This window comes from Mustela lutreola, chromosome 1 (assembly GCF_030435805.1).
Source record: "Mustela lutreola isolate mMusLut2 chromosome 1, mMusLut2.pri, whole genome shotgun sequence".
Classification (NCBI taxonomy): domain Eukaryota; kingdom Metazoa; phylum Chordata; class Mammalia; order Carnivora; family Mustelidae; genus Mustela; species Mustela lutreola.
In genome coordinates this window covers 287766936-287790044 of record NC_081290.1, presented here as the reverse complement: position 1 = coordinate 287790044, position 23109 = coordinate 287766936, and the positions used below count along the sequence as shown (strand labels likewise).

Below are 23109 nucleotides of genomic sequence, written 5' to 3'. Positions count from 1 at the left end.
GTCCAGGGAGCGCCCCAGGAAGCAGCAAACCCAGGGATGTGGCTGGGGCGCAGGGGGACAAGAGAGTGGGTGGTGACCCACCTCTGAGATGGCTGAGCGGGTGTGGCACCGACTTTCACAGGGAGGAGTTGAGGAGGCTAGGAGCGGGAAGGAAAGACAGACACATCTGCGTGGGACCCCAGGGACCGGTGACGTTCGGGGTGAGGGGCAGGGTGGAGCTCACATTCTGAAGCCATGGGAGGACAGCACAGTCACTTCCAGACACAGACACCCTGGGGAGACACCATGCACCCGGAGAGGCCCCTCCAGCCTCCAGTCCTCAGGGCAGAGCCCTCCCTCTAGCAAATGACAGCCGTGTGATCCGCTGCGTAGGAAGCCCCCGCCAAGGGCGTCACAGCCAGGTTGTGTGTTCTGTGCCCACCAGAAAGGAAGCAAGTGTGATTTAAAATATAAATCTTATTAGGTAAAGGTTAATTTTTAACTTCAGGAGTCTGGCAGTGGCTCAGTTGGAAAGCACCTGGCTCTGCACTGGACAGGGAATCTGCCTGGGATTGATCCCCCCCCCCCCCCAGCCCTGCCCCTGCTCACACACAAGCGCTCTCCAAGCTAAATAAAAGTACCTTAAAAAAAAAAAAAAAAAAAAAAAAGATGGGACTGGGGAGAAAGACACACCTGAAGACCCTTCATCTCAGGAAACAAACTGAGGGCTGCTGGAGGGGGGTGGGGACGGACACGGGGAGGGCGCGTGCTGTGGGGAGTGCTGTGACGTGTGTAAGCCTGACGATTCACAGACCTGCACCCCTGAAGCAAATAATACAATATATGCTAATAAACTTTAAAAAACTGATTAAATTTATTAAAACTTATTAAACTTATTAAAAACAAAAAAAGATTGAAAGAAAAAATACTAAACGCAAAAAAACTTATTAAACTTATTAAAACTTATTAAACTTACCAAAAACAAAAAATGAGATTGAAAGAAAAAACACTATACACAAAACAATTAAACTTATTAAACTTATTATACTTATTAAAAACTAAAAAAAATAAGATTGAAAGAAAAAATACTATAAACACACAAAATTTAATTTTTTAATTTAATGCTATAAATATTACCACTACTTCTGATGTATACATAAAATCAAATCATGATTTTTATAACTGAATTTAACTATATATACTTAAAAATAAAACACTCAACAATTAGGTAGAGGGTGCCTGCCACTGAGTTGCTTATACTGAGGCTTATACTGAAGAACCTCAGTCACACTCACACCCCCTTCTAGGTCACAGGGACGTCCCAGATCTGAGACCCAAGAGCTGATCAGGGCAGAAAACTCTAGCCCCCATGCCTGGGGAAAGGGCTGCCGAGGGAGGGTGCTGCCTGCGGCTCCCCAACCACCCGGCTCAGGACTCGTGGAGACCATGACACCCTGCCCAAACGCAGCACCTCAGCCACAGGCAGTCCCACAGCTCGTCCTGTCGGGCAGGAAACGGTCTTGCTGGGATCTAGACCCGACCTCCCCATCGCAAACAATCTGCGAATCTATTAGGAAGTGCGGACCGTTCTGTCACGAACTCAAGAGGGTTCCAGTACGATACAAACTAGGAACGGAGGTCAGATCACATCCATTCAGGACGCCGGTACAGGCATAGCCCGAGCCTGAAGTTTATTGAGAGGTCTCCGCATGCCTGCCCAAGAGTCCTTCGTCGAGTAACCAGTTTATGATATTTTCCAGAGGCATCTGCAGCTGCATCTTACGGAGGGCCGCGAGCAGCCCGAACACGGAGGCGCCGCTCCCCGTGCGGGTCCTCCACACGCGCAGCATCTGGTGGTGCTGTTCCATCACGTCGCCGGGGTACTGGCACTCACAGTTGTCAATGTCACTGTCCCCTAGTCCGAGGAACCTCATGAATGGTTTCCAGTCTCTATCAGAGATGCTGCTTTCAAACTTATAGTAGATCTGGGCTGAGAAAAGTAAAAACGAGGGGGAACTGTTGACGCGGCCGGTGGGGGCCACGTGGCACCTGCTGGGGCTGCTCACCGATGGCTCTACCAAGGATTCCCTCCCCCGCTCACTTCTCCTGAAAAAGCACGAACACTTCCTCCCATCGACACGGTATTCAAGGTCCATGAAGCCCACACAACCCTCGTTTGACAAACACTGTTCCCCTCGTGTCCCTCTGGAGAGGGAACACACGCATCTCAGGTGGCCAGACGGTCCCCGCGGGGTCACGCAGGCAGGCGGCCCGCTCTGGGACACAGGGACGCCAGGCCTTGACATTCAGGCCAGACAAGAGGGAGACTTCTCAGTCCCTAGAACAGAGGGGTTCAGACACGTACCTTCGCGGGACGGGTCCCTCACAAAATACTTAGCTTCGTATTCCTACAGAGAGAAGAAACAGGTTGTTCCAGGAGGAGGAAGAAGGCGCGAGGCTGAAGCAGAAGCGCAATCAGGACTGCGGGAGCAGTGGGTGCGGACAGGGGAGCCTCGGGGGACACGAGAAGGCATCTGGGGAAACCCCATGGGGGCCCGAGCTCACAGCCCTGGCATGTGCTCCAGGTCTAGCCCCCCAACGTCACACCCACCCCCCAGAGGCGGCCCCGTGGACCCGGCTCCAGTGGGCGGGCAGGTACCGCTGAACTGTATCACTTCGGGGTGACCTGCTCTGCTCCAGGGAGTACGAGCGGACAGCACAGCACGCCTGTCCCCAGGAAGGCTCCGTGAAGGGCCGGGGGGACGGCAAGGACGAGCCAGCGGAGGACAATGCCCGCGCGGAGTTCCTGTGAGCGGCAGCCCCGCCGCCCCTGGTTCCCGCGCACAAAGTTAGACCCTGTCCTTGTCAGGCCACCCGCTGCGGGCCCGAGGGCCGCACCTTCAGACCCCGGCTCTGCCTCCCCCACAGCTGGACCTGCATGGAACTATCCGCTCTGGGCAGGGGCTGCTCGGCCAGAAGACGGGGAAGAATGCAGGTGCTCCCGAGGCAGGGCTGAGAGGGCCCCCTGGGGCTCCCGCGGAGACGGGCACGGGTCCCGACTTCCACCCTGACCCGTCTCAGAGCCGGCTGAGAATCTGAAGAGTCAGGGGCTCCCTCCCTGCAGTGATGTCCGTGGGCACTCGGCCCAGGAACCCAGTCTCTGCGCTGGAGTTCCCAACCTCCTCGCCCACGCCACGGGACCCCACGGGCCATGGCCTGCGGAACAGGAGCCCTGCGATCTCCTCCCTGGAACCCTGTCCCTCTACTCCCCACCTGTGCCCTGACCTCAGAATTCAGACATCAGGCTTGGCCAGTCTGCAGACCCGAGCTCTGCCCCATGATGCACGCGCTGTCTCCTCTTCCCGAAGAGCCTGACTCCCCAGCACCGCAGAGCGGCTGTCGGCTCCTCCAGTCAAACCCTCCGCAGGGGTCACAGGGGGACAGACTCCCGCAGCCCCGCTACGGAGCATGGGGAATATTGCTCTTCCCCGGCGAGCCGGCCTACACCGTACAGGGGTGCTGCGTCCGCTCGCCCCTCCCTCGGAAGTCCCTGCTACGCAGAGGCTGGGCCTGGTGCACAGGAGGTGCCAGCCAAGGGGCGTTGGGCCGACCTGAGAACCACACGCGCTGTGGAGGCGATGGCGTCCACACCAGCCGGCTGGGCCTCCTCGGTCCCACTGCGCCCCAGCCACGGGACCCGGACAAGGACGCTCTGGGAGCCCCCGTGCCCACCTCGGTGTCACATCCCCTCCAGGAAGCAGGTGCAGGTGGGGCTCCTAGGCACTGAACTGTACCCCCAGACATGGATGTCCACACCCCTAACCAGGACTGTAGCTGGGAATAGGGTCGTGGTGGACGACAGAGGCACAAGGGCGCGAGGGTCAGCCTCACTGCAGCCTGACCGGCATCCTCAGGGAAAAGGGAATCTGGACATGGACTCACACACAGGGAGACACCGCGAGGATGGACCCAGATCTTGGGGTGACTCTCCCACAAGCCACCGAGCCCGGCAGTCGGCCACATGCCAGCTGCCACCTGCGGAGAAGCCCGGCCCAGACAGTCTCTCACAGCCTGGGCAGCAGCACCGGAGTCCCCATGTCATTCCTGGACTTCCACCCCAGGACGGGGACACAACACACACCCCGGGGGCCGCGGAAGCTGCCCTAGGAAAATCCCACAGGTACCGAGCAGCACGCACGTTGGCACTGAACGCGGAGCCCGGGAGGAGCTCAGGACGCACAGGCCGCCCCACGGTCCCTCCCGGACGGTTCCGTACCTGCTCCAGGGTCCTCAGGCTGGGGGGCCCAGGGGCCATCGGGTCCACACTCTGGAGCGCCTGCTGTGGCATCACGGGGCTCCCCCCGACTGCCCCCTGCAACGGTTCGGTGGCTTCCGCTGGCTCCTCGGAGGGCGCTGGGCGGGGCGCGGCCGTGGGCGTCGAGGCTGAGCCCTCCCTCTCCAGCCTGGCTCCCGAGGAGGACGCTTCCACGTCAGCGGCTGGCTGCTCGTTCTCGGAATTCAAGGGCACCAAAGACTCACTGTGCCAAGGGGAAGTCTGCGGTCAAGGACAAGGTCGGACAAGGTCGTGTTATTTGGCCCCGGGGCCTGCCCACATAGGCACTTCCCAAGCCCCCACACGGCGGGAAATTCCTGCGGCTTGTGGGGCCGGCAGCAAACAGGCAATTTTAGAGAACAGCTCCCCCGAACCTGTTCGGTCTGAAAGGGGCCCCAAAGACAGAGGCATATCTGGTCCTACCGCCTCCTCACAGGGGCGGTCTGCAGCGACCCTGCCCGGGCGAGGCTGGGTGCGCAGTCTTCCCAACAGCCTCGCTCACGTCTGTCTCCGGCTCACGCTCTGGTAATTCTTGCCGGCTCTGGGACTTTTCCCTGAGGACCCTGCTCAGTGACCTGTGCCACTTGCTGGCTGCTCAGGTGACAGGTAGCACTTAAGAATAGCAACATATTTTTTCCACTGAAGTAGACCCCACACCCAGCAGGCACCTCAGCGTGGGGCCTGAACTCACAACCTGAGCTGAGTGTGAGAGTCGTACGCGGAGCTGACTGAGCCACGCAGGCGCCCCGCAATAAAGCATCTTTCGAGGAGGATGTGCACACTGGGTTTGGGGATGAAACGCTCCCGCACACTCAGAGTCTCCACCGTGGTGCAAGCACAACTCTGGAACCCTCCGGGGAACAGGACAAGTCATCCATCTGGCCCTCTGTGCTTCCCGGCAGGGGTCTAGGACCACCCCGCAGCACCCCCGAGCTGTGCCCGTGGGTCTGCACCCAGAGCTCTACGCCTGCAAGCAGGACCCGACTACAGGAGGTCTCGCTGGACTGATGGGAGCCCTGCTGTAAGAAGTGACCGACCGCCATGGGGAGCGACCTCCAGGAGGCCGACTCGGGGATGCATGGACGCGGGAAGAGAAGCAGACGCGCTGAGACATCAATCCCACAACAACCTGGGTTCCCAGCCCGTCTGAAGAGGTGGGGGGGGGGGGATGCTCATCGGAGCCCTGAAAGAGCCCCGCCCCCGAGTCCAGCCCACAGATTGGAGGCAACAGGCTCTATTGCTTTGTGCTCCCCAGTGGCGCTGACCCGTTCCAGGGGCCCCCGCATATTCACGCACAGCCCTCTGCCCCGCTGCCCCTCATTTCCACTCTGGCCTAGACCGGCAGAACGGAAGTCTCCAACTAGCATGTTCTGGGGATCCACCAAGGTAGAAGCACACGCGGCTGGAAAGCAGGGGCTCCCGTGCGCCCACTGACTGCCCCCACCCCCTGGAATGTGTTATGGGACTCTGCTGCCACCAAGGCCTGGTGCCATCGTCAGGGAATCCGAAGGGCTATACTTACAGTGCTGCCTGGCCCGTCTGCCGTTCCTGAGGACCAAGAAGAGGAGAAAGAATCAGAACCGCTACCAACAGAGACAACGACTTCTGCAATGGACGACATTGCTCTGAATCTATGACATAGTGTCCTTACCTCTGCAGATGCCGGTGAAACACCACCGAGGCCACAAACCTGCGAGGGGGAACAGGACGTGAGCACAGAGGGTGAGCACAGGGCGGATCACAGGGGAGCACAGGGGGAGCTCAGGAGGCGAGTGTCCCCGGTGCACGGCCCGCACCCGGCTGCCCTGCCTCCCTCCAGGAGCCCCCAGGCTGACGTAACACCCGCCCCTCCCTGCGCCGGGTCCCACAGCGCCCGGACACGGTGTCTCCAGCCAGCTGAGCGGAGGCTCGCGTCTTAAGCGCTGTGTGCCGGGAGCGGGCGGCAGAGCTCTGAGCTCAGACCTGAGAATGCGGAAATGAAACGGCTCTGCTTTAACGGCAGAAGCCCCATCGGGGACGCCCAACCGCAGGTCCCTTCGGAGCCCCCGGTGCACCCGCTGCTCTGCCTTCTCCAGGTCTGGCCTGACGCCGACTCACCTTTCCTTTTAAAGAGGCGACAGAAGACGCCAGGGAAGATGTTGCTGATGATGATGATGAGGAAAATGATCCCGAAGATGACAGGGACAATAATGACTATTTTTAATTCATGGGCGGACACATCCTTGGGTGTTTGTTTTCCTGGAACAGGGCAGGTGGAGCAGGGTCAGGCACGTGCTCCTCACTCACGAGACAAGACGAGCTATAGGAAGCCCGGCTCTGGGAGGAACGGAGGCCCTGTGGTCCTTCAGGGCCCCAAGCCCGGTCTCCCGCTGACCATGATCCTGAATGTGACGTCCCTCCTGGGAGGCAGGATAGGCTCATGCTTCCTGTGTCACAGACGAGGGCCCGGGGCTCACAGGACGTGGGATCCTGCGCAGGCGGCTGGAGCCAGCAGGAGCTCTGCATGGCCAGATGAGTGGCGAGAGGTCCTGGTTTCCCAGGACTGGGCTCTGCCTCTGCACCTGCACCAGCTTGAGGCACAGGATGGTCAGTCCTGACGGCAGCAAGGCCCACCCACGGTGGCCCGAGGGGCAAGGCAGGTCCACCCTGGGGGAAGAGCTGGCAGAACTACTCAGGTGTCCTGGTCTCTCGCTGGTGACACCACAGCACCAAAAGGACACAAGGACACATGGACACATGGGGCAGGGCAGGCCTGTTAGAGCCTGGATGTCGGCCACCTGAGGCATCGGCATCGGCAGCCAGGGCTGTGAGGGAGGCGACAGGGCAAGTCTTTCACGTGATGCCACCATTTATGCCCTTCTTAGGCCGTTCCTAACTTGCTCTTGTTATCTTTGGTGTTAAAAGATGCTTTAGGGACACCTGGGTGGCTCAGTTGGTTAAGCCACTGCCTTCGGCTCAGGTCATGATCCCAGGGTCCTGGGATCAAGTCCCACATCGGGGTCATTACTCAGTGGGGAGCCTGCTTTTCGCTCTGCCTCTGCCTGCCACTCTGCCTGCTTGTGCGCTCTCTCTCTCTCTCTCTCTTTCTTTGACAAATAAATAAATAAAATCTTAAAAAAAAAAAAAAAAAAGAATAGATGGAGCCAGTGCCCATGTTTTAAAAAAAAAGATGCTTTAAAAGTGCAAGCTCCACGAGTCAGAACAGTCCATGGGATCCACAAGCTGATGCTGCCACGTAAACGGACACCCCGGACACCCCAACATCCCAGGGCAGCCAGACGACCCAGGGGAAGAGTGAGGGAATCCTGTGCCTCTGACGTAAGGGCCTGCTGTGAAGTTGGCCGTGGCCCAAGACGGGACAGGGATGCTCACTGTCCAGCCAATGGACACTGGCGGCAGCTGGAAGGGACGGTCTTTGCAAAACACAATCCTGGGTCATGCGGATATGCAGGTGGGAAAAACACTCCGAACCCCGAGCTCCTACCTCACACCCAGCCGGGTTCACCGCAGCCCAACGTCTGCAAAGTGGAGCCATACAGAGTCCTTCAAGTGACCAGAGATTTCTCCCGCACGACACCCGCGCCCCAACCACACAGGACACGGTGATATAGGGATGCCATGAAAGTGGAGGTCCCGCCACCAAGACACCCTCGAGCGTCGGATGAGAAGGCACCCGCCGAGGCCGGGATACGACACACAAAGGGGCTGTACCCACAAGTTGTACGCCAGCACCGCCTCTACAGATAAAGCTGACCGTCCACGACCCAGCGTTCAAGGGCGAGGGCCCACGTGCGCACGGACTGTTTCAGCGAGTGCGGTCCTGGGCCGCCGGCATGTGTGCTGGTCCGCACCGCCTCCTTAGCACCCCGGTCTCTCTAGTGTACGCTGCGGGAACAGCACAGCAAATGGGTGCGTGTGACACACGACCCAGGAAACGACCGACCGTCCGGGTCTTTGTGGAGGCTGCATTCTACAGGAGGCCCTTCGTAGTTAGCTTTTGTGGGGACTCAAGGGTTCTCAGTGGATTTTCCACTGTGTGGGGAACCGGTGCCCTCGACCCCACGTTGTCAGGGGTCCGCTCTAACCCTCAAAACCGAGGAGGGGCGCCTGGGTGGCTCAGTGGGTTAAGCCTCTGCCTTCAGCTCAGGTCATGATCTCAGGGTCCTGGGATCGAGCCCCGCGTCGGGCTCTCTGCTCCGCGGGGAGCCTGCTTCTCTCTCTCTCTCTCTGCCTGCCCCTCTGCCTCCTTGTGATCTCTGTCAAATAAATAAAATCTTTGAAAAAAAAAAAAGCTATAAAGCTGTAATACATAAAACAAACAAACAAACAAAAAACACAACCAAGAAGGAACCTGCCCACGACTCAACTTGAAAGCAGCACGAGTCTCGCTCAGACACGGAGCATAAGAGGCCCAAAGGCCGGGTCCTCAGCTCGCCTCCCGGCTTCTGCACACCTCAAAGCCCTGGGGCCCAACTGAGCGCCCCTGAAGGCAGGGACCTGGTCTGGCTCGGGGTCCCAGTCAGTCAGAAGAGGTGTTAACTGAGCGGGAGCAAACCCCAGGGCTCACGGAAGCCAGCCACTCCCCGCCCCTCCTGCTGTGTGGGGGCGCCGGCAGGGAGCTTCCCCGGTCACAAGCCCGGTGCCGGAGCCAAGCAATCTGCTTACTCAAGAGCCAGGGCTGTGCACCATGGCCCTTGGGCCACATCCACGCCACGGCCCAGGCCTGCACGCTTTCATGGCACCCAGGCCTGCAAAGCCTAAACGTCCTACTTTTATGGGGAGGGTCTCCCGACTTGGATGGAAGACAGAGCACCTGTTTCTTACCTGGTGTGTCTGCACCAGCGTCCAAGTCACAGACCGTATCATGTGTGGCATTGCAGGGCCGAATGACAGCGCCAGTACATCTGAAAGAGGCAGGACTCTCTCAGCATTGCTCCTCCCTGTCTGGACACGGCCCGAATCATCCTTCTCACCACCCACGGGTCAGGGGTCAGGAGGAATCCCAGCTCCCCGGATGGCTGCCAGCCTTCACCCAGTTACTGCCCGGCATCTCCACGATGTCTGGCCCAGATTGGTAGACATAAGAGTAAAGCTCTGTCCTGTGCTCTGGGACCTGTGGGATGGGGGACACCCGCTCCTAGACAGCACTGTGTGTGCTGGGAGAACTGGCATCCTCACCTGTATCTCTAGTTCCCTCAGGAAAGAAGTTAGCCCAAAGCCAAAGCTCTTGGAAAGGTGGACGTGCGAGGGGAGACAGAGCAGCCAGAGCCTTGATCGAACCTCACCTGAAAGCACTACTGACCTTGGACACTCAGTCCAAGGAAGCTACCGTTCAATACAGCCCGAGGCATGTCAGTTTATAACGTGCCTCACCAATGCCAGCTACTCTTTTAGTGGCTCTGCCACCATTAATGTTCCCCAGAAGGTCCTCCCACATCCGTGCCCACCCAGAACCTCGGAGGGGTGTCTGCAGAGATGCTCACATGACGGATAAGGTCACACCAGACTACGGTGGGCCTTCATCCGTGACCGGTGTCCTTGCAGCAGGTCAGCGTGTGCTGGGATAGAGAGAGGGCCATGTGAAGAGAGACAGACACAAACACGCAAAGCCACCTCATAAAGACAGAAGTGGGCACAGCAGGTAAGCCAAGGAGCCCCGAGGAGTGACAGCAACGTCAGAGGCTGGAAGAGGCAAGGCAGGGTCCTTCCCTAAAGTCTGCGGTGGGAGCATGGCCCTGCTGACCCCTGAGTTCAGACTTCTGGTCTCCAAAACTGTGAGAGAACACATTTCTGCTGGTTTTCTCACATGCACCCAGCTGTGGCCCAGAGACGGCAGCCACAGGCCACTCATGGCGCACGAGTGGTCACGCTGCTCTGCGCCCATTCCATCTGCGCAGACCGCTCTTCCCCCAGAACCCTCGATGGCTCCCTCCTCCCCTCCCCTCCCTCTGCGCCTCTTGGAGGTTTCCACCCCTGCTAAGGGCTCAGGGTCCGCCATAGTGTAACTACAGGAGGGCCCACACCCGTGCCCCCAGCACCTGTTACACCGGAAGCAATTCTCCGCGCAGTTCGGTGAGTCACAGTAGAAGCTCCCCGTCTTGCACTGACACTGCCGGTCGCTGGTCTGTGTGCAGGCTGCCACCACCTCCTGGTCTGTAGGAGGAGGGTTGAGGGTCAGCCTGGGGGACAGGACCGTCTGGCCCATACAGGGCTGTGCGCAGTCCCACGGTGGAGGCCATGGAACCGAGTCCCCCCCCCGCCCTTCCTTGCAGTGGCAGAGAGGGACCTGACAGCCAGACCTCAGCCCTCCATCCGGGCGAGGGGCCGGGGCTGCCTGCTCTGAAACCACCCCGTGGTTCCGTTCATGTGTCCGCCCCACAGAGAAGAGCACTGCACTGCCAGAGACGCAGTGGGAGAGAAAGCCCAGACGAACAATGGTCCACAGAGAGACCCCCACCAACTCCGGCAATACCCACCGCGGACGTGTTGACGACCACCCCCCGCCTCGATCCCTTCCTGGGTGCTTGACGCCAAGAACAGCGTTCCGCGGCCAGATGACGCCAGAACAGAACCACACCCCGCTGGGGACCACGTCCCACACACAGGCAGGATCAGCCCTCCAAAGCCCATCCCCGCGCTTTCGTGCTTCCCGAAACCGGACGCGCCGGCCACGGCACGAAATGGGCCGGAGCACAGCTGGATTCACAGATTCCCGTACAACGTTCACATAAACGTTCTAGACAACCTCTGCTGGAGTTATCTCAGAGCACCTTGTTTCCTCTGCTAGCGCAGACGGTGTCTTCTTAAGGAATCACGTCCTTTAAAACAACGTGCTGCTCACACAGAAAAAGAAACTTCTGTGTATGTTTCTTGCACAGAGCGTCTCTACAGTCCCGACCCGCAGGCTCACTCTTTAACCACAAGCACACGTCATCCCGTGTGTAAGAACACCGGGGACGGGTACCCCGGCAGCTCTCCCGTCGAGCCTAATTCCGTTGGGGGCCGTACCAACAAGCCCAGGCGAGGCGGCGAGGTTTTCCGATCCAAAGATCCCTCTGGGCGGGACGGTGGCTCACTTACCTGCTCGACATGCAGTGCACGGCTGGCAGCTGGTCTGCCCGTTTCGGTGGGCGAGGAAGGTTCCGGGTTCACACTGGCTACACAGTGGAACACCATGGTTTACAACACAGTGTCTGCTGACGTGAGAGCCTGGGAAGGGGGAGGAGAGGTGAGGTAGGAGCCCCGGGGGGGGGCGGGCCAGACCCGACCCCTGATGCCTCTACTCGAGGACCAACCCCTGCCAACCATCTCCTTGAAACAATCTTTTTTTTTTTTTTAAAGACTTTATTTATTTATTTATTTGACACAGAGAGAGACAGAGAGACATCACAAGTAGGCAGAGAGGCAGGCAGAGAGAGAGGAGGAAGCAGGCTCAGCAGAGAGCCTGATGTGGGGCTCGATCCCAGGACCCTGAGATCATGACCTGAGCCGAGGCACAGGCTTAACCCACTGAGCCACCCAGGTGCCCCCTCCTTGAAACATTCTTTATTGACACTTGGCCACACGTGTCCCAGGAACTGGGGACCTGGTGCCCACGGCTTTCAGCGACATGTCGGAACACGTGTCAGCACACGGTTCTGAGCACACACACCAGAGGACCGAGAGCCCCACGTCTGAGGGTCCACCCCTGGCTCCCCAGGGTGGGCTGCACAGCGTCCAACTCATATACGGGGAACCCCGAGGTCTGGAGACAGAGGTCTCTGACCAGCCCCAGAGGCGCCCCTGCTCTACTGCCTGCCTCGGGCAAAGGCTGTAGTTGAGCCAAGCACACCTCGCTGGGAGAGGTGTGTCACACCTGTGCTTGGCCCACGGGCTGAGTTCACAAGGTTTCCGGGTGAAGAACCTGTGTCTCCTTCGTGCCCGCACGGGCTGTGCGTGTGTGCTGTGGGTGCCAGTGTGCACAGGTGTGGACACACACACGCATGGTGCATGCATAGGTGTGCTGGGAGCATGTAGGGTGAGGGTCCAGGTGTGGATCTTCGGGACCCGAAGCAGGAGCCCTGCAGTGGCCGAGAGTGTCGGAGGGGGAGTGGGGGACACAGGTGGTGAAGGGTGGAGGAACTGGTCACCCCCGAAGGGGGATCCGTGAAGGAACTCTCACGGATCACGTGTGCACATCTGTCTGCGAGTGGAGAGGACGTGGCGTGGGGGCTGGGCAGAGCGGCACCGGGGGCCTGGGGCCCCCACCTGACCCATGGGACTCATTCAGAGACTCCTCACGAAGGCGGATGAGCCTCCGTGGACAAGCTGTGCTTGACGACAGGGCTCACTGCTGCCCCGAGAGGACCCCCTTCCTCAGGTGTCCACAGTCACCCCAATGGGAGGGCGGCGGAGAGTACCGGGCTTGGCCATGTGCCCCCACGCTGTCCTCCATCCTCCTCAAGGTACCTCCCCGACAAAACAAGCCCACAACCCTGTTCACATGGGGTGGCCGATGGCCAAGGAGGGGCCCACCCACCTGAGCCAGTGCAGGTCTCCCTACCCATCTCCTGTGCCAGCCTCCGGCTTTGCTCCAAGGGCCCACAGCTTCCCTTCTCCAGTCTGGGAGGGCAGTCCCACAAGGCTCCAGAAGGTTCCCTGGGACTCACCAGCAGGACACTTCTTGCAGCACCGCTCGAGACCGTCCGGCTTGTACTCATCCAGGCCGCAGTCAGGCTCACCGCCCAGCAGCGGCACCTTCGAGTAGAAAAGGAGATGGGGCCATCAGAGAAGCTGCCACTGGAGACGGAGCCACACACACCCTCTGGTGGGACAGGAGCAAGCACACAGGGGACAGCCCCTGCCACCTCACGGGGGGTCGGCGTTGCTGGGGGACACCTCGTGGGAACTTCCTACGTATCCCCATACTTTTGGACTTTGACCTGGAGCACTGTTACTCTGGGGGAAAACGCTCTTTCGTTTCCCTACACAGGTGGCCTGGTCCACTGCTCCTACTGCTGCTGTCTAACCCCCTGGTCTGGCCAGAGCTGAATCGTTTGGGACTAAGTATTGTTTTTGGGTTTTTTTTCTTTTTTTAAATGATTTACTTCTTTACTTCAGAGGCAGTGTAGGACCGAGGAAAGGGAGCAAGACCCCAAGCAGACTGCGGAGAACCCCCCAAGCCTGCGGAGTGCACAGCCCGACACGGGGTTCGATCCCACGACTCGGAGACTGTGACCTGAGCAGAACCCAAGAGTCGGACACTCAAAGGGCTGAGCCGCCCCAGCGCCCCGAGGGTTCTGCTTCTGTCCGAGCTCACGGGTGCAGCAGCTACGTGTGTACGAATCAGGAGAGCACGTGGGCCTCCGCTTGGAACAGGGGATGCAGAGCGTGTACCTGCCCCCGCGTGCACACACCGAAGCTCCCGGACGCGGTCCCGTGACCGCCGTCCTCACTGCGCGCGCTGCTCGGGCTACTGCTATGCGAGGTGCAGTCAGCCTCCCACCAAGCGCGTGCGTCTGTAGGTGTCCCCGACGACGGCAGGCTCTGTGGTCTGCATGCTGAGCCCCACGGCGGGGGACGAGGGGCGAGGGGCTTCACGAGCGCTGCAGGGACGCCGGGCACCCGGGCCGCCTGCTGAATTCCGGTGTGCCAGGCTGCCCGCTCGGCGACATTCTCCTCTAACCCGAGGCGGCTAGTGGCGGCCGCTCCTGGCTCCGCTAAGCGGCAGGACACTCTTGCCCGTTGGAGCCCACGGCACTCGGGCTGCGTCCGGCCGGGAAGAGCCTGCCACCCACCTGCGCAGCCCTCCCGCGGGCCGGCCGCCTCCCTTCTGGCTCCGCAGAGCCCACCTCGCCACATTTTCCCTTCTTCGCTCGCCCGATGGTTCGGGAAGGAGTTCGACCTGTTCGCAGGTGCGGGACGACGGCCGCGGCGGGGGAATGCTGTGTCCCGTACCCCACTCTCCCGTGACGATGGCCGCGGCGGGGGACGCCGTGTCTGTACCCCACTCTCCCGTGACGACGGCCGCAGCGGGGGATGCCGTGTCCGTACCCCACTCTCCCGTGATGACGGCCGCGGCGGGGGAATGCTGTGTCCCGTACCCAACTCTCCCGTGACGACGGCCGCGGCGGGGGACGCCGTGTCCGTACCCCACTGTCCCGTGACGACGGCCGCGGCGGGGGACGCCGCGTCCGTACCCCACTGTCCCGTGACGACGGCCGCGGCGGGGGACGCCGTGTCTGTACCCCACTCTCCCGTGCAGTCCCTTTCCCTTTCTTTTCCGGCTTCTGCTTCCTTTTCCTTGTCTCCACTTCCCTTTTCTCCCAGGAAAACGGACGAGATTCCGTTTTTAGTTTTTATTGGTTTCCGTTACATGTTGACTTAGACAAGACAAAACATGGCAGGAGAGTATCTGGATGGGCGTAATGCAGGAAATCCCACACGAGTCCGACGACGACACACGCTTCAGGTGGCCTCGAGTGGTGAGGGCACGCGTGCACAACAGCTCCGAGAACACGCACGCAGTGTAGGCGCAGTTCCAAAGGCAACGTCCTCAAGACACTGCTGACCACAGACGGAGAAGACACGGACTTTCCTGAGGCCGACACCCCCTGAACTGTCACCAAAGCCATCGTCGTCACTGAAGGAACCAACTGATGTCGGGCGTCTTTTGAGATGGGGCAGCCGGAAGGACACAGAGTCTCTCCCACGGCACTTTTGCAAAAATGCCAAACGCGAACTTATTCACAAAAAGCCAGCGACGAGCTCCAAATGGAGCCACATTCCACGAAACCATGGATCAGTACTCGACAAGCACGTGGAGATCATGGAAGAGAAGACAGACTGACAACAATGCGGCCCGAGGGAGACAGGGGTGGGGTAGCAGGTCACTGGCAGGGCGTCAGGGACCCAAGGAAGGCCCCTGCTTCCAAGTCGGCCCCTGGTTCTGAGCGCGCGGCACAGGGGCCGGCTGTAGAGCTCTGCATGGGATCTACCAGCGCCCAGTCTCTGCTGTCTTAGCTCCCTGGGCTTGGTGTTTTGCGGGGCAGGGGAGGATCGTTTTTTCTTTGTTGGGGGCTCATATGCACGCCCCTCACAAGGAACCACTGGGAAGTGTACAGTGCGGTGGCACCCAGCCCATCGACACGGTTGCACAACCATCTGGACTATTTTGGTAACTTCAAAAGTCAAGCGCTATCTCAAAATGAAACCTGAAAAATTAAAACCCTAGTGAAAAAGGAAAAAAACTCTCACGACAAGAGGAAAGCGGCTTTCCTTTCTGGAACTCAGCCTGGTCAAGAACATGATGGAGGCCGTTTCCTCTGTCCGCCTGAGGCTCTCCAGCTCAGTCAGCAAGCGGACGCTCCAAGTGGCAAAGAACAGTAAAAGAAGTCGTGTCCTGTCCCCTACCCGCTCCTGGCTCAGGACCACCGGCCTCCGCCCCACCCCGCCCCGCCCCCTCCGACACCCCAACTCTGCCCAGTGTCCAGTTCAGCCCAGTTCGGCCCAGTGTCCAGCTCTGGGGATGCTGGAACACGGTGCCCCAACCCCCAGCCAGGAGGAGAGCCAGGCTGGGGGGATGGGCGGTCTCACCTGCACCCCCGTGGCACGCTGGGGGCATGTCCTGTGTGTCCTGACCACGCAGGCCCACGACAAGGGTGTGGAAAAACGGAAGCCCACCCCCAAACTCAGCAACAGAGGTAAAGCTATGTGACGCGGTATTTCTAAAGATTGCATCAGCAGATGGCTGCAAGCCTTTGTGAATACAGCTTTCCTGGAGCCAGAGCTGGGGCGCTAGCCTGGCAAGCGGGTGGGCAGGCTGGGACCAAGCACAGGGTCCCATTCTCTTTATCTGAAATGTTTGTACTTTGGCGTGGATTGCTTTCACATGGATTTTCCTTTTATGGATTTTTTATTTTAGAGATTTTATTTATCTATTTGACAGAGATCACAAGTAGACAGAGAGGCAGACGGGGGGTGGGGTGGGGTGGGGGGGCAGGCTCCCTCCAGGCAGAGAGCCTGATGCGGGGCTCGATCCCAGGTCCCTTAGGTCATGATCTGAGCCGAAGACAGAGGTTCAATCCACTGAGCCACCCACGCATCCCAGATTTTCCTTTCTCAAAAAGACCACATCGGACTCTTCAGCATACGACCTGAGTTTTGTGGGGACTCCATCATTTTCCACCAGACACAAGCACCCAGCTCACCGCCTCTGGCAGGCACCTCCCTTCCAGATGACTAAGGGTCCCCCATGGTCCCACCGTGGCCCACCTACCAGCAGCAATGCCCCCACCGCCATGGGGCTCACCCCAGCCCCAGGTCCCCCTGCTCCCCGCCCTCCCCTTAGGCCCCTGCCAGCAGCCCCCCAAGCTCCAAGTCCCCTCCGGCCCCTTCACATCTGGGCCAAGATATCCCTAAGGAATTGCTGTGCTGTTGGGAGCCACAGCCATCCAGCACTCCCAGACCCCCGGCACTCGAGGGGGGAAGCCCTGAGGGGCCTGCAAGCAGCCAAACCCGTCAGGGAACGAGAAAGTGCCCCCGCTCTCAAGTGAGCACTTCCCTCCCGGCAACCCTGGCTCCACGAAGTGGAAGGTCCTCTGGGGAAGGACCCCGCGGGAGTCACCAGCCATGCCGCCTGCTTTGAAAAGGCCCCGGAGGGGGGTCCTGAGAACCCTGAGCCGCGGCTGTGACGCAGCCACGCAGAAGGGAAGGGACGCATTTGCCCTGCACCCTTTAAGGCAGGCCGGGGGGCTATTTCCAGAAGGCGCGGGTCCCCGGTTCTCCCAGCCCGGAAGCTTCAGCCTGTAGGACAAGAGGCTGATGGAAGAACCGACCCGAACAGGCGCCAAGTGACACACTCTGATGCATGACCGCGTCTCGCGGACTCAAAGGCTCGCTGCTTCTGCACAGCACGGGACACCATCGGCAGAAGGAGCGGCCATCGACTGGAAGGGAGCAGACACTTGCGAGCCGTACGTCCAACCAGGACTTGACACCCAGCACAGGCAGAGAGCTCACACAGCACCGTAGCAAAACACCGAACTGCCGGTGAAAACACGGGCATAGGACCCGAGCAGACACTTTCCCGAAGGACACAGATGGTCGTCAAACCTGTGAGAAGATGCTGGACGTCACTCATCGTCAGGGAAACGCAAATCAAAGCCACAGTGACATATCACCTGACACCTGTCAGAACAGCTGGATCAGAGACATCAGCAGTGTCGGTGAGGATGCGGAGAAGAGGGACCCCCCCCCCCACACACACACACTGTCATGGGCATTCGGATGAGGGCAGCTCCTCTGGGGAACACTCTGGAGATTCCTCACCAGACTAAACACAGAACTACCCTACGACCCAGCAACTCAACCTCTGGGTCGTCTGAGAAGACCCACGGAGCCCCGTGTCGCCGCAACATCATTCCCAACGGCCCCGACACAGCAGCAGCCAGACTCCACAGACAGATGAACACGCAAGGAACGCGTGGTAGATGGACAAGGTGCAATATTCGCCACAAAAACCAATGAAACTCACAATAAAAAGGAGAGAAAGAAAGGCCCTCTGGGTCAAGCTTTTCAGCGCGTCCGAGCGTTCTTGCAAACATCACCGGACACACTTGACCAGGCGGCACAAAGGGACCCCCCCCAATCCAGGAAGCTGCGAGCCACCAGCGTGGACGGCGAACACACGAGGACAGGGAAAACGACAAGCCATCGGACCCGGCAGACCTTGCTCTGAACTCACTCGGGACCAACGTGTTTATGCACACCCGGCAAACGCGTGGGCAGAAGCAGGCAGCCCCGGGCGGAGGGCACATCTAAGAAGGTGTCCGCTGCCAGCAGCCTCCAGGCAGGAAAATGCCAAGACGGGACTGAAATCAGGAACTCCACGAACAACTCCCACTGGCACCCTGACCCTTATTTACAAAAACTACAATCCGGGGCGCCTGGGTGGCTCCGTGGGTGAAGCATCCGACTTGGGGTTCTGGCTCAGGTCAGGACCTCAGGGTCCTGAGATCAAGCCCTGCAGCGGGCTCTGTGCTGAGCTTGCAGAGTCTGCTGGAATTCCTCCCCCCTCTGCTCTGGTCTGTCTCTCAGTCAGGGGACCTGGGTGGCCCAGTCAGTGAAGCAGCAGCCGTCAGCTCAGGTCATGCTCCTGAGGTCCAGAAAAGTAAAGAAGGTCCATTACCAAATCCCCCCTGACTCCTGGGTAGCGTCCCACACAGGATATGTCAGAGGTTCCTGTGTGTCAAAAGCGACCTGAGGCGTCCCTCAAGATATCGCTATTGATCACCATCCTGCCTTCCCTGGGAAGACATTCCTGCCATAAAAGGCCCTGGAGGGGTGCCGGCGTCCCTCCACTTCCCCATCGCATCCTAGGCTGCTGATGGGTGCCTGGTGGATGGACCAAAACGCTGTGCCATGCCATGCTCATCGTCTGTCCTGAAGACTGCATACTGTTTTGCCATTTTAACCCATGGAAATACTAGAAAAGTTTGGCAAGGGAAAATTACCCAATTTCATAGCTTTAGGCGGTTTGCAGAAGACACTGACGAGAAACAGTAAAGATTGAAATCCATCATGGTCTATGCAACATTCCAACACATGTGGTCCTTACAGCCAACTTCCCTAGGAAACGGTCCCCGGTTGCGTTTTAATTCAATCGGGTACTAGTTTCGGCCGGCTCCCAGTGGAGGTCCCGCAGCCAGAAGTGGCTAGACCGGGCATGTGGAGGGGATCACATTAGATCAATCAGGAGGAAACCTCACACGGGAGTCTTAAGATTGGCAGCCGTCCTGGTGACTTAGTTGGCTGTCCCGTGCCCAAGAGAGACAACTTTCTATAAGAACAGGAACAAAGAGAGGCCATCAAGTTTCTGGGCCTTATTGCCATTCCGGCCAGGGTACTAGCTTACAGCCAAAAGGCAGACGCTCTCCTCCCCGTGGAGTAGCCACGGGCTAGAGGATTACAGCCTGAGCAATTGACATGCAAGTGTTCCAATAAGACCATACTCCTTGAAAAAGCCCTGGAATGAGAGTACAGGAAAAGGAGAGAAAGCACTCACCAATTTGCACCGAAGCTCAGAGTCCAAATGTAAAGACTCACAAATCTCCTGGCTGGCTCGCCAAAAATGATGAAGTCCCAGAACCTAAGTCAGGTTCGGTGGGGTGAGGAGGTTCGGAGCCGCCGACTAAAGAAAGAATTCTTAAGACGTCATTGGTGCAAAATGGTGGTTTATTAAAGCACGGGGACAGGACCCGTGGGCAGGAAGAGCTGCTGCCCCGGGTTGTGAGGGGTGGCTGGTTATATACACAGGAGTTGGGTAGGTGAGGACAAAGGGGTGTTCAGAAGGGCTATTGGGGCAAAGAATACTATCAGGATATTGAAGGCCTGGTTACTATCAAGTAAAGACAATTGAGAGTCTCCTGGTGGAATGTTACATTCCTGCTATCAAGCATCCTTGTTAATGAGATTTAGGTTTAGAAGACATTTAACTATTTACTTTTCCTTCTACCTCTGCCTCCTTCCGTGTTTTATGGAGGGGAGGGTGACATTAGGGCTTGAGGAACTGAGTTCTGTGCTTTTGGAAATTGGGCTATTGATAAGGTAACTTCTTTGTTTGTAAATCTCAAGGACATTTGCAAACCAAGGGAGACTCCTGTCTTGTAGGATTGTGATCTCAGCAAGTTAACTATTTATCATTTTATGGCAGTCAGGGGTGCCTGAGGAATGCCACACATATGGAGGGGAGCGGATGAAGGGGGGGTGCAAGGCGCCAGCTCTTGCTTTGTCCTCAGCCAGCCTCCTGCTCCCTCATCAAGCTCAGGTCAGGCTCCTGAGGTCCTGGTCCTGGGATGGAGCCCCACGCACTGGACGCCCTGCTCCACGGGGAGCCTGCTTCTCCCTCTCCCCCTGCTCCTCCTGTGCTGTGCTCTCTCAGATAAATAAACAAAATCTTAAGAAATAAGTGAATGAGTAAACAAACTCTTTTGCAGAAATTAAAGGACTGTATGGAGGTTCCTCAAAGAGTTCCGCACAGAGGTACCCTATGACCCAGCAGTCGCACTATTATTTACCCACAAGATACAAATGGAGTGATCCAAAGGGGCATCTGCGCCCAAGGTTTACAGCAGCACGTTCAGGACAGTGAAGCCACACAGAGAGCCCAGGCGGCCAGGGACAGACACGGGGACAGAGCTGATGCCCTACAGACCAAGGAAAATCCCTCAGCCTTCAAAACAACAACAGAAACGAGAAATCTCGCCGTTTGCAGCAGCCCAGATGGAGCTCGTGGACGCCGCGCTAGGTGGGACGGGTCAGGCCCGAGAGGGACACCGGAGGGCAGGAGACAGCCCGAGGCTTGCTGGCGCCCGGCGGGGGCGGCCTGGGGCACCGCCCGCGGGCCGGAAGGAGCCCGCGACCGGGACCGCTGAGTCCCTGGCCTCTACCTCGGAACCAGGGATGCTCCAGAGGTCAGTGAACCGAATTTAACAAAACGAGGAGAAGTACAAGGTCAGCGAGATTCGTCCTTCTCGGGGGAGAAAACCTGCGAGGCCGCGGCCACCCGGCCTCCGGGACACTCCGGGCATCGCCGGGCGCGGAGGGCCGGGGCCTCCCGTCCGCGACCGCAGCGCCGGGCCCCACCGTGCGCGCGCTCGGGAGCGCGACCCTCCGGCCGGCCGCGGGGCGGGAGCTGCGCCGTCGGAGCGCCCCGGCTCGCGCAGCCGCCCTCCGCGGCCCTCGGGCGAGAGTCCCGCACCCCAACCCGGCCGCAACCCCCAACCCGGCCGCAGCCTCGCCGAGCCGCGGGCGCCCCCAGTCGCCGAGGGCACCCGAGCGCCGGGACACGCCCGCGGCTCAGCCCGAGCCCGCCGGACCCCCCGCGGGACACCGGGCTCCGCGCGCGCCCTGCGGCGCCGCCCGAGCCCTCCCGGCCGCTGCCCGCCGCGGGCATGCCCGGGCCCGCCGCCTCCGGGGTCCCCCGCCGCACCGGCCACTCTCTCCCGCCCGCACCCGGGCCCGACTGCCCCGCCCCCACCCGGGCCCCCGACTGCCCCGCAGCCCCGCACCCGGGCCCGCCCCGCCCCGCCCCGCAGCCCCGCAGCCCCGCAGCCCCGCAGCCCCGCAGCCCCGCAGCCCCGCAGCCCCGCAGCCCCGCAGCCCCGCAGCGCTCACCGCGGCTCCGACAGGCACCCGCAGGACGGACACGCACAGCACCAAGATGCACGCGGGCCCGCAGAGAGCGCCCATCCCGGCGGCTGCCCACGGCGCTCTGCGGCGCGCTCGCTCCCGCCCGGCTTTTATCGCGCCGGCTTCGCCCCCAATCGCAGGCGCGGGGCGGTCCTTTCCCCGCGGCGCTGCTACGTCATTGCGCCCGCCGTGGGGCCTCCGGCCAATCCCTAGTCCGGAAGAGCTCGCGTCCGAGTCTTTGGGGGCGGGCCCCTCCCCGCTCCGCCCCCTCCCCGCCCCTCCCCGCTCCGCCCCCGCCCCGCGCCCTCGTGCGCGTGCGCGCTCTCCCCGGAGAGGATGCGCGGGACGGAGAGGGGGAAGGGGCGGGGGCGGGGGCGGGGGCGGGGGCGGGGACGGGACCCCCGAGCCCGCGCGGCTGGCTGTGGAGCGGGGCGGCGGCCCCAGCTCGGGAAGACCCGTCCCGGCAGACGGAGGGGACACTCGGACTCTTCCCACCCGCCCGCACGGTGGGCAGGTGCGGGCCGGCCTGTCCGAGAGCCCGGGGGACCCGCGGGACCAGCCCAGCGCGTGCCGGCCGCGGGCAGGGCGGAGATCCCACGCGAGCTGGCGGGAGGGAGCGGATTTACTGACGGTGTAGACGGCAGGTACAGGCCGAGCCGAGCCGGGGCGGGGTGGGGGTGGGGCAGACAGGAGAGGAGAGTCTCTTCTTTGCTTAGAACCAGAACACGCACGGGCCCAGGGGTCCTTCATAAAACAGCCCTTGCCTGGGGCCCAGGGGCCTGGGTGTGGAGCGTCTAGGGCTGGTGGTCTGCAACGTGCCTGGGATGGCTCCCCCGTCCCTCTCGCCCAGTGCTTCCTGAGGCTTGTGCTGGAAGCCTCTTGAGAAGTCTGGGGGCTGCCAGTCCTTACAGGGACGACAGACCCCATGTGCACTATGAGGCACGTGTAAAGTGGGGGGTCAGGTCCCAGCAAAGGTAGAAGCAGGTAAAGGAGCAAACCCCAGACTCGTAGGGAGTCCCACAGGTGCCCCGCCTCGTGGTGCAGCCCAGGGCAGGGTGGGTGTCCCCAGACCACCACGGTTTCTGCTTTGCCAACCACAGCCCGAGGATCCCGAGCTGGGCCCACTGCCATGTTCCTGCTCACCTTGAATTTGGCGTCCAATGGACTCCAGATTTAAAACCATCTCCCCAGTCTCTGAGAGGGAAAAAAGACAAACCACAAACAGTGCTTTAAGTTCAGCCTTATCATCTAGCACACGGCTCTGGGTTTTCTTGGTTTTGGCACTTTTTGACAAATCTGTCAGAAACCGGCAGACTGTACCTTGGGTTCGAAGAACCCCAGAGAGGGTTCAAGGCGATGAGAAATGCCTGGATCAAGGCAAGGGCAGGACTGCGTGGCGGGGTGGGAGGCACAGCTCCGGACCCCTGGCACCCAAGAGTATCACAGCAGTGTCTACACACCCAGGTTAACCCAAGGGACCCAGACACCATGCCCAACTTTGTACTGTTTCCGAGGACCACGTGATGCCCTTGTAACTGCCCATCTGGGTTGGACCAGCTGCTCCCGCGGAGTCACGTCCACCCGTCTACCTTTCCCTGGTTGGTTTAGCACATCAGCACACCAGAGAC

The 23109-nt window shown here is 60.0% G+C and overlaps 1 protein-coding gene across 1 annotated transcript; it reads right to left on the bottom strand.

Annotated features, from left to right (window-relative positions):
* Positions 1-829: 829 nt before the first annotated feature.
* LOC131817431 (tumor necrosis factor receptor superfamily member 1A-like) lies at positions 830-21613 on the bottom strand. The gene is made up of 11 exons (XM_059150759.1): positions 21467-21613; positions 12961-13048; positions 11393-11521; positions 10351-10465; positions 9137-9216; positions 6410-6550; positions 5964-6002; positions 5835-5860; positions 4256-4534; positions 2345-2387; positions 830-1969 (listed from the first exon to the last, which is right to left on the bottom strand). The coding sequence occupies exons 1-11, from the start codon at positions 21539-21541 to the stop codon at positions 1671-1673; spliced, it is 1314 nt and encodes a 437-aa protein (XP_059006742.1). The 5' UTR covers positions 21542-21613; the 3' UTR covers positions 830-1670.
* Between the last annotated feature and the right edge of the window lie 1496 nt (positions 21614-23109).

Coding starts and splice junctions, on each gene's coding strand:
- LOC131817431 (XM_059150759.1), bottom strand. CDS start 21,541: ATGGGCGCTCTCTGCGGGCCCGCGTGCATCTTGGTGCTGTGCGTGTCC. Junction 6,003..6,409: donor TCGCCTCTTTAAAAGGAAAG/GTGAGTCGGCGT, acceptor TCCCCCTCGCAG/GTTTGTGGCCTCGGTGGTGT. Junction 5,861..5,963: donor TTTCACCGGCATCTGCAGAG/GTAAGGACACTA, acceptor CTTGGTCCTCAG/GAACGGCAGACGGGCCAGGC.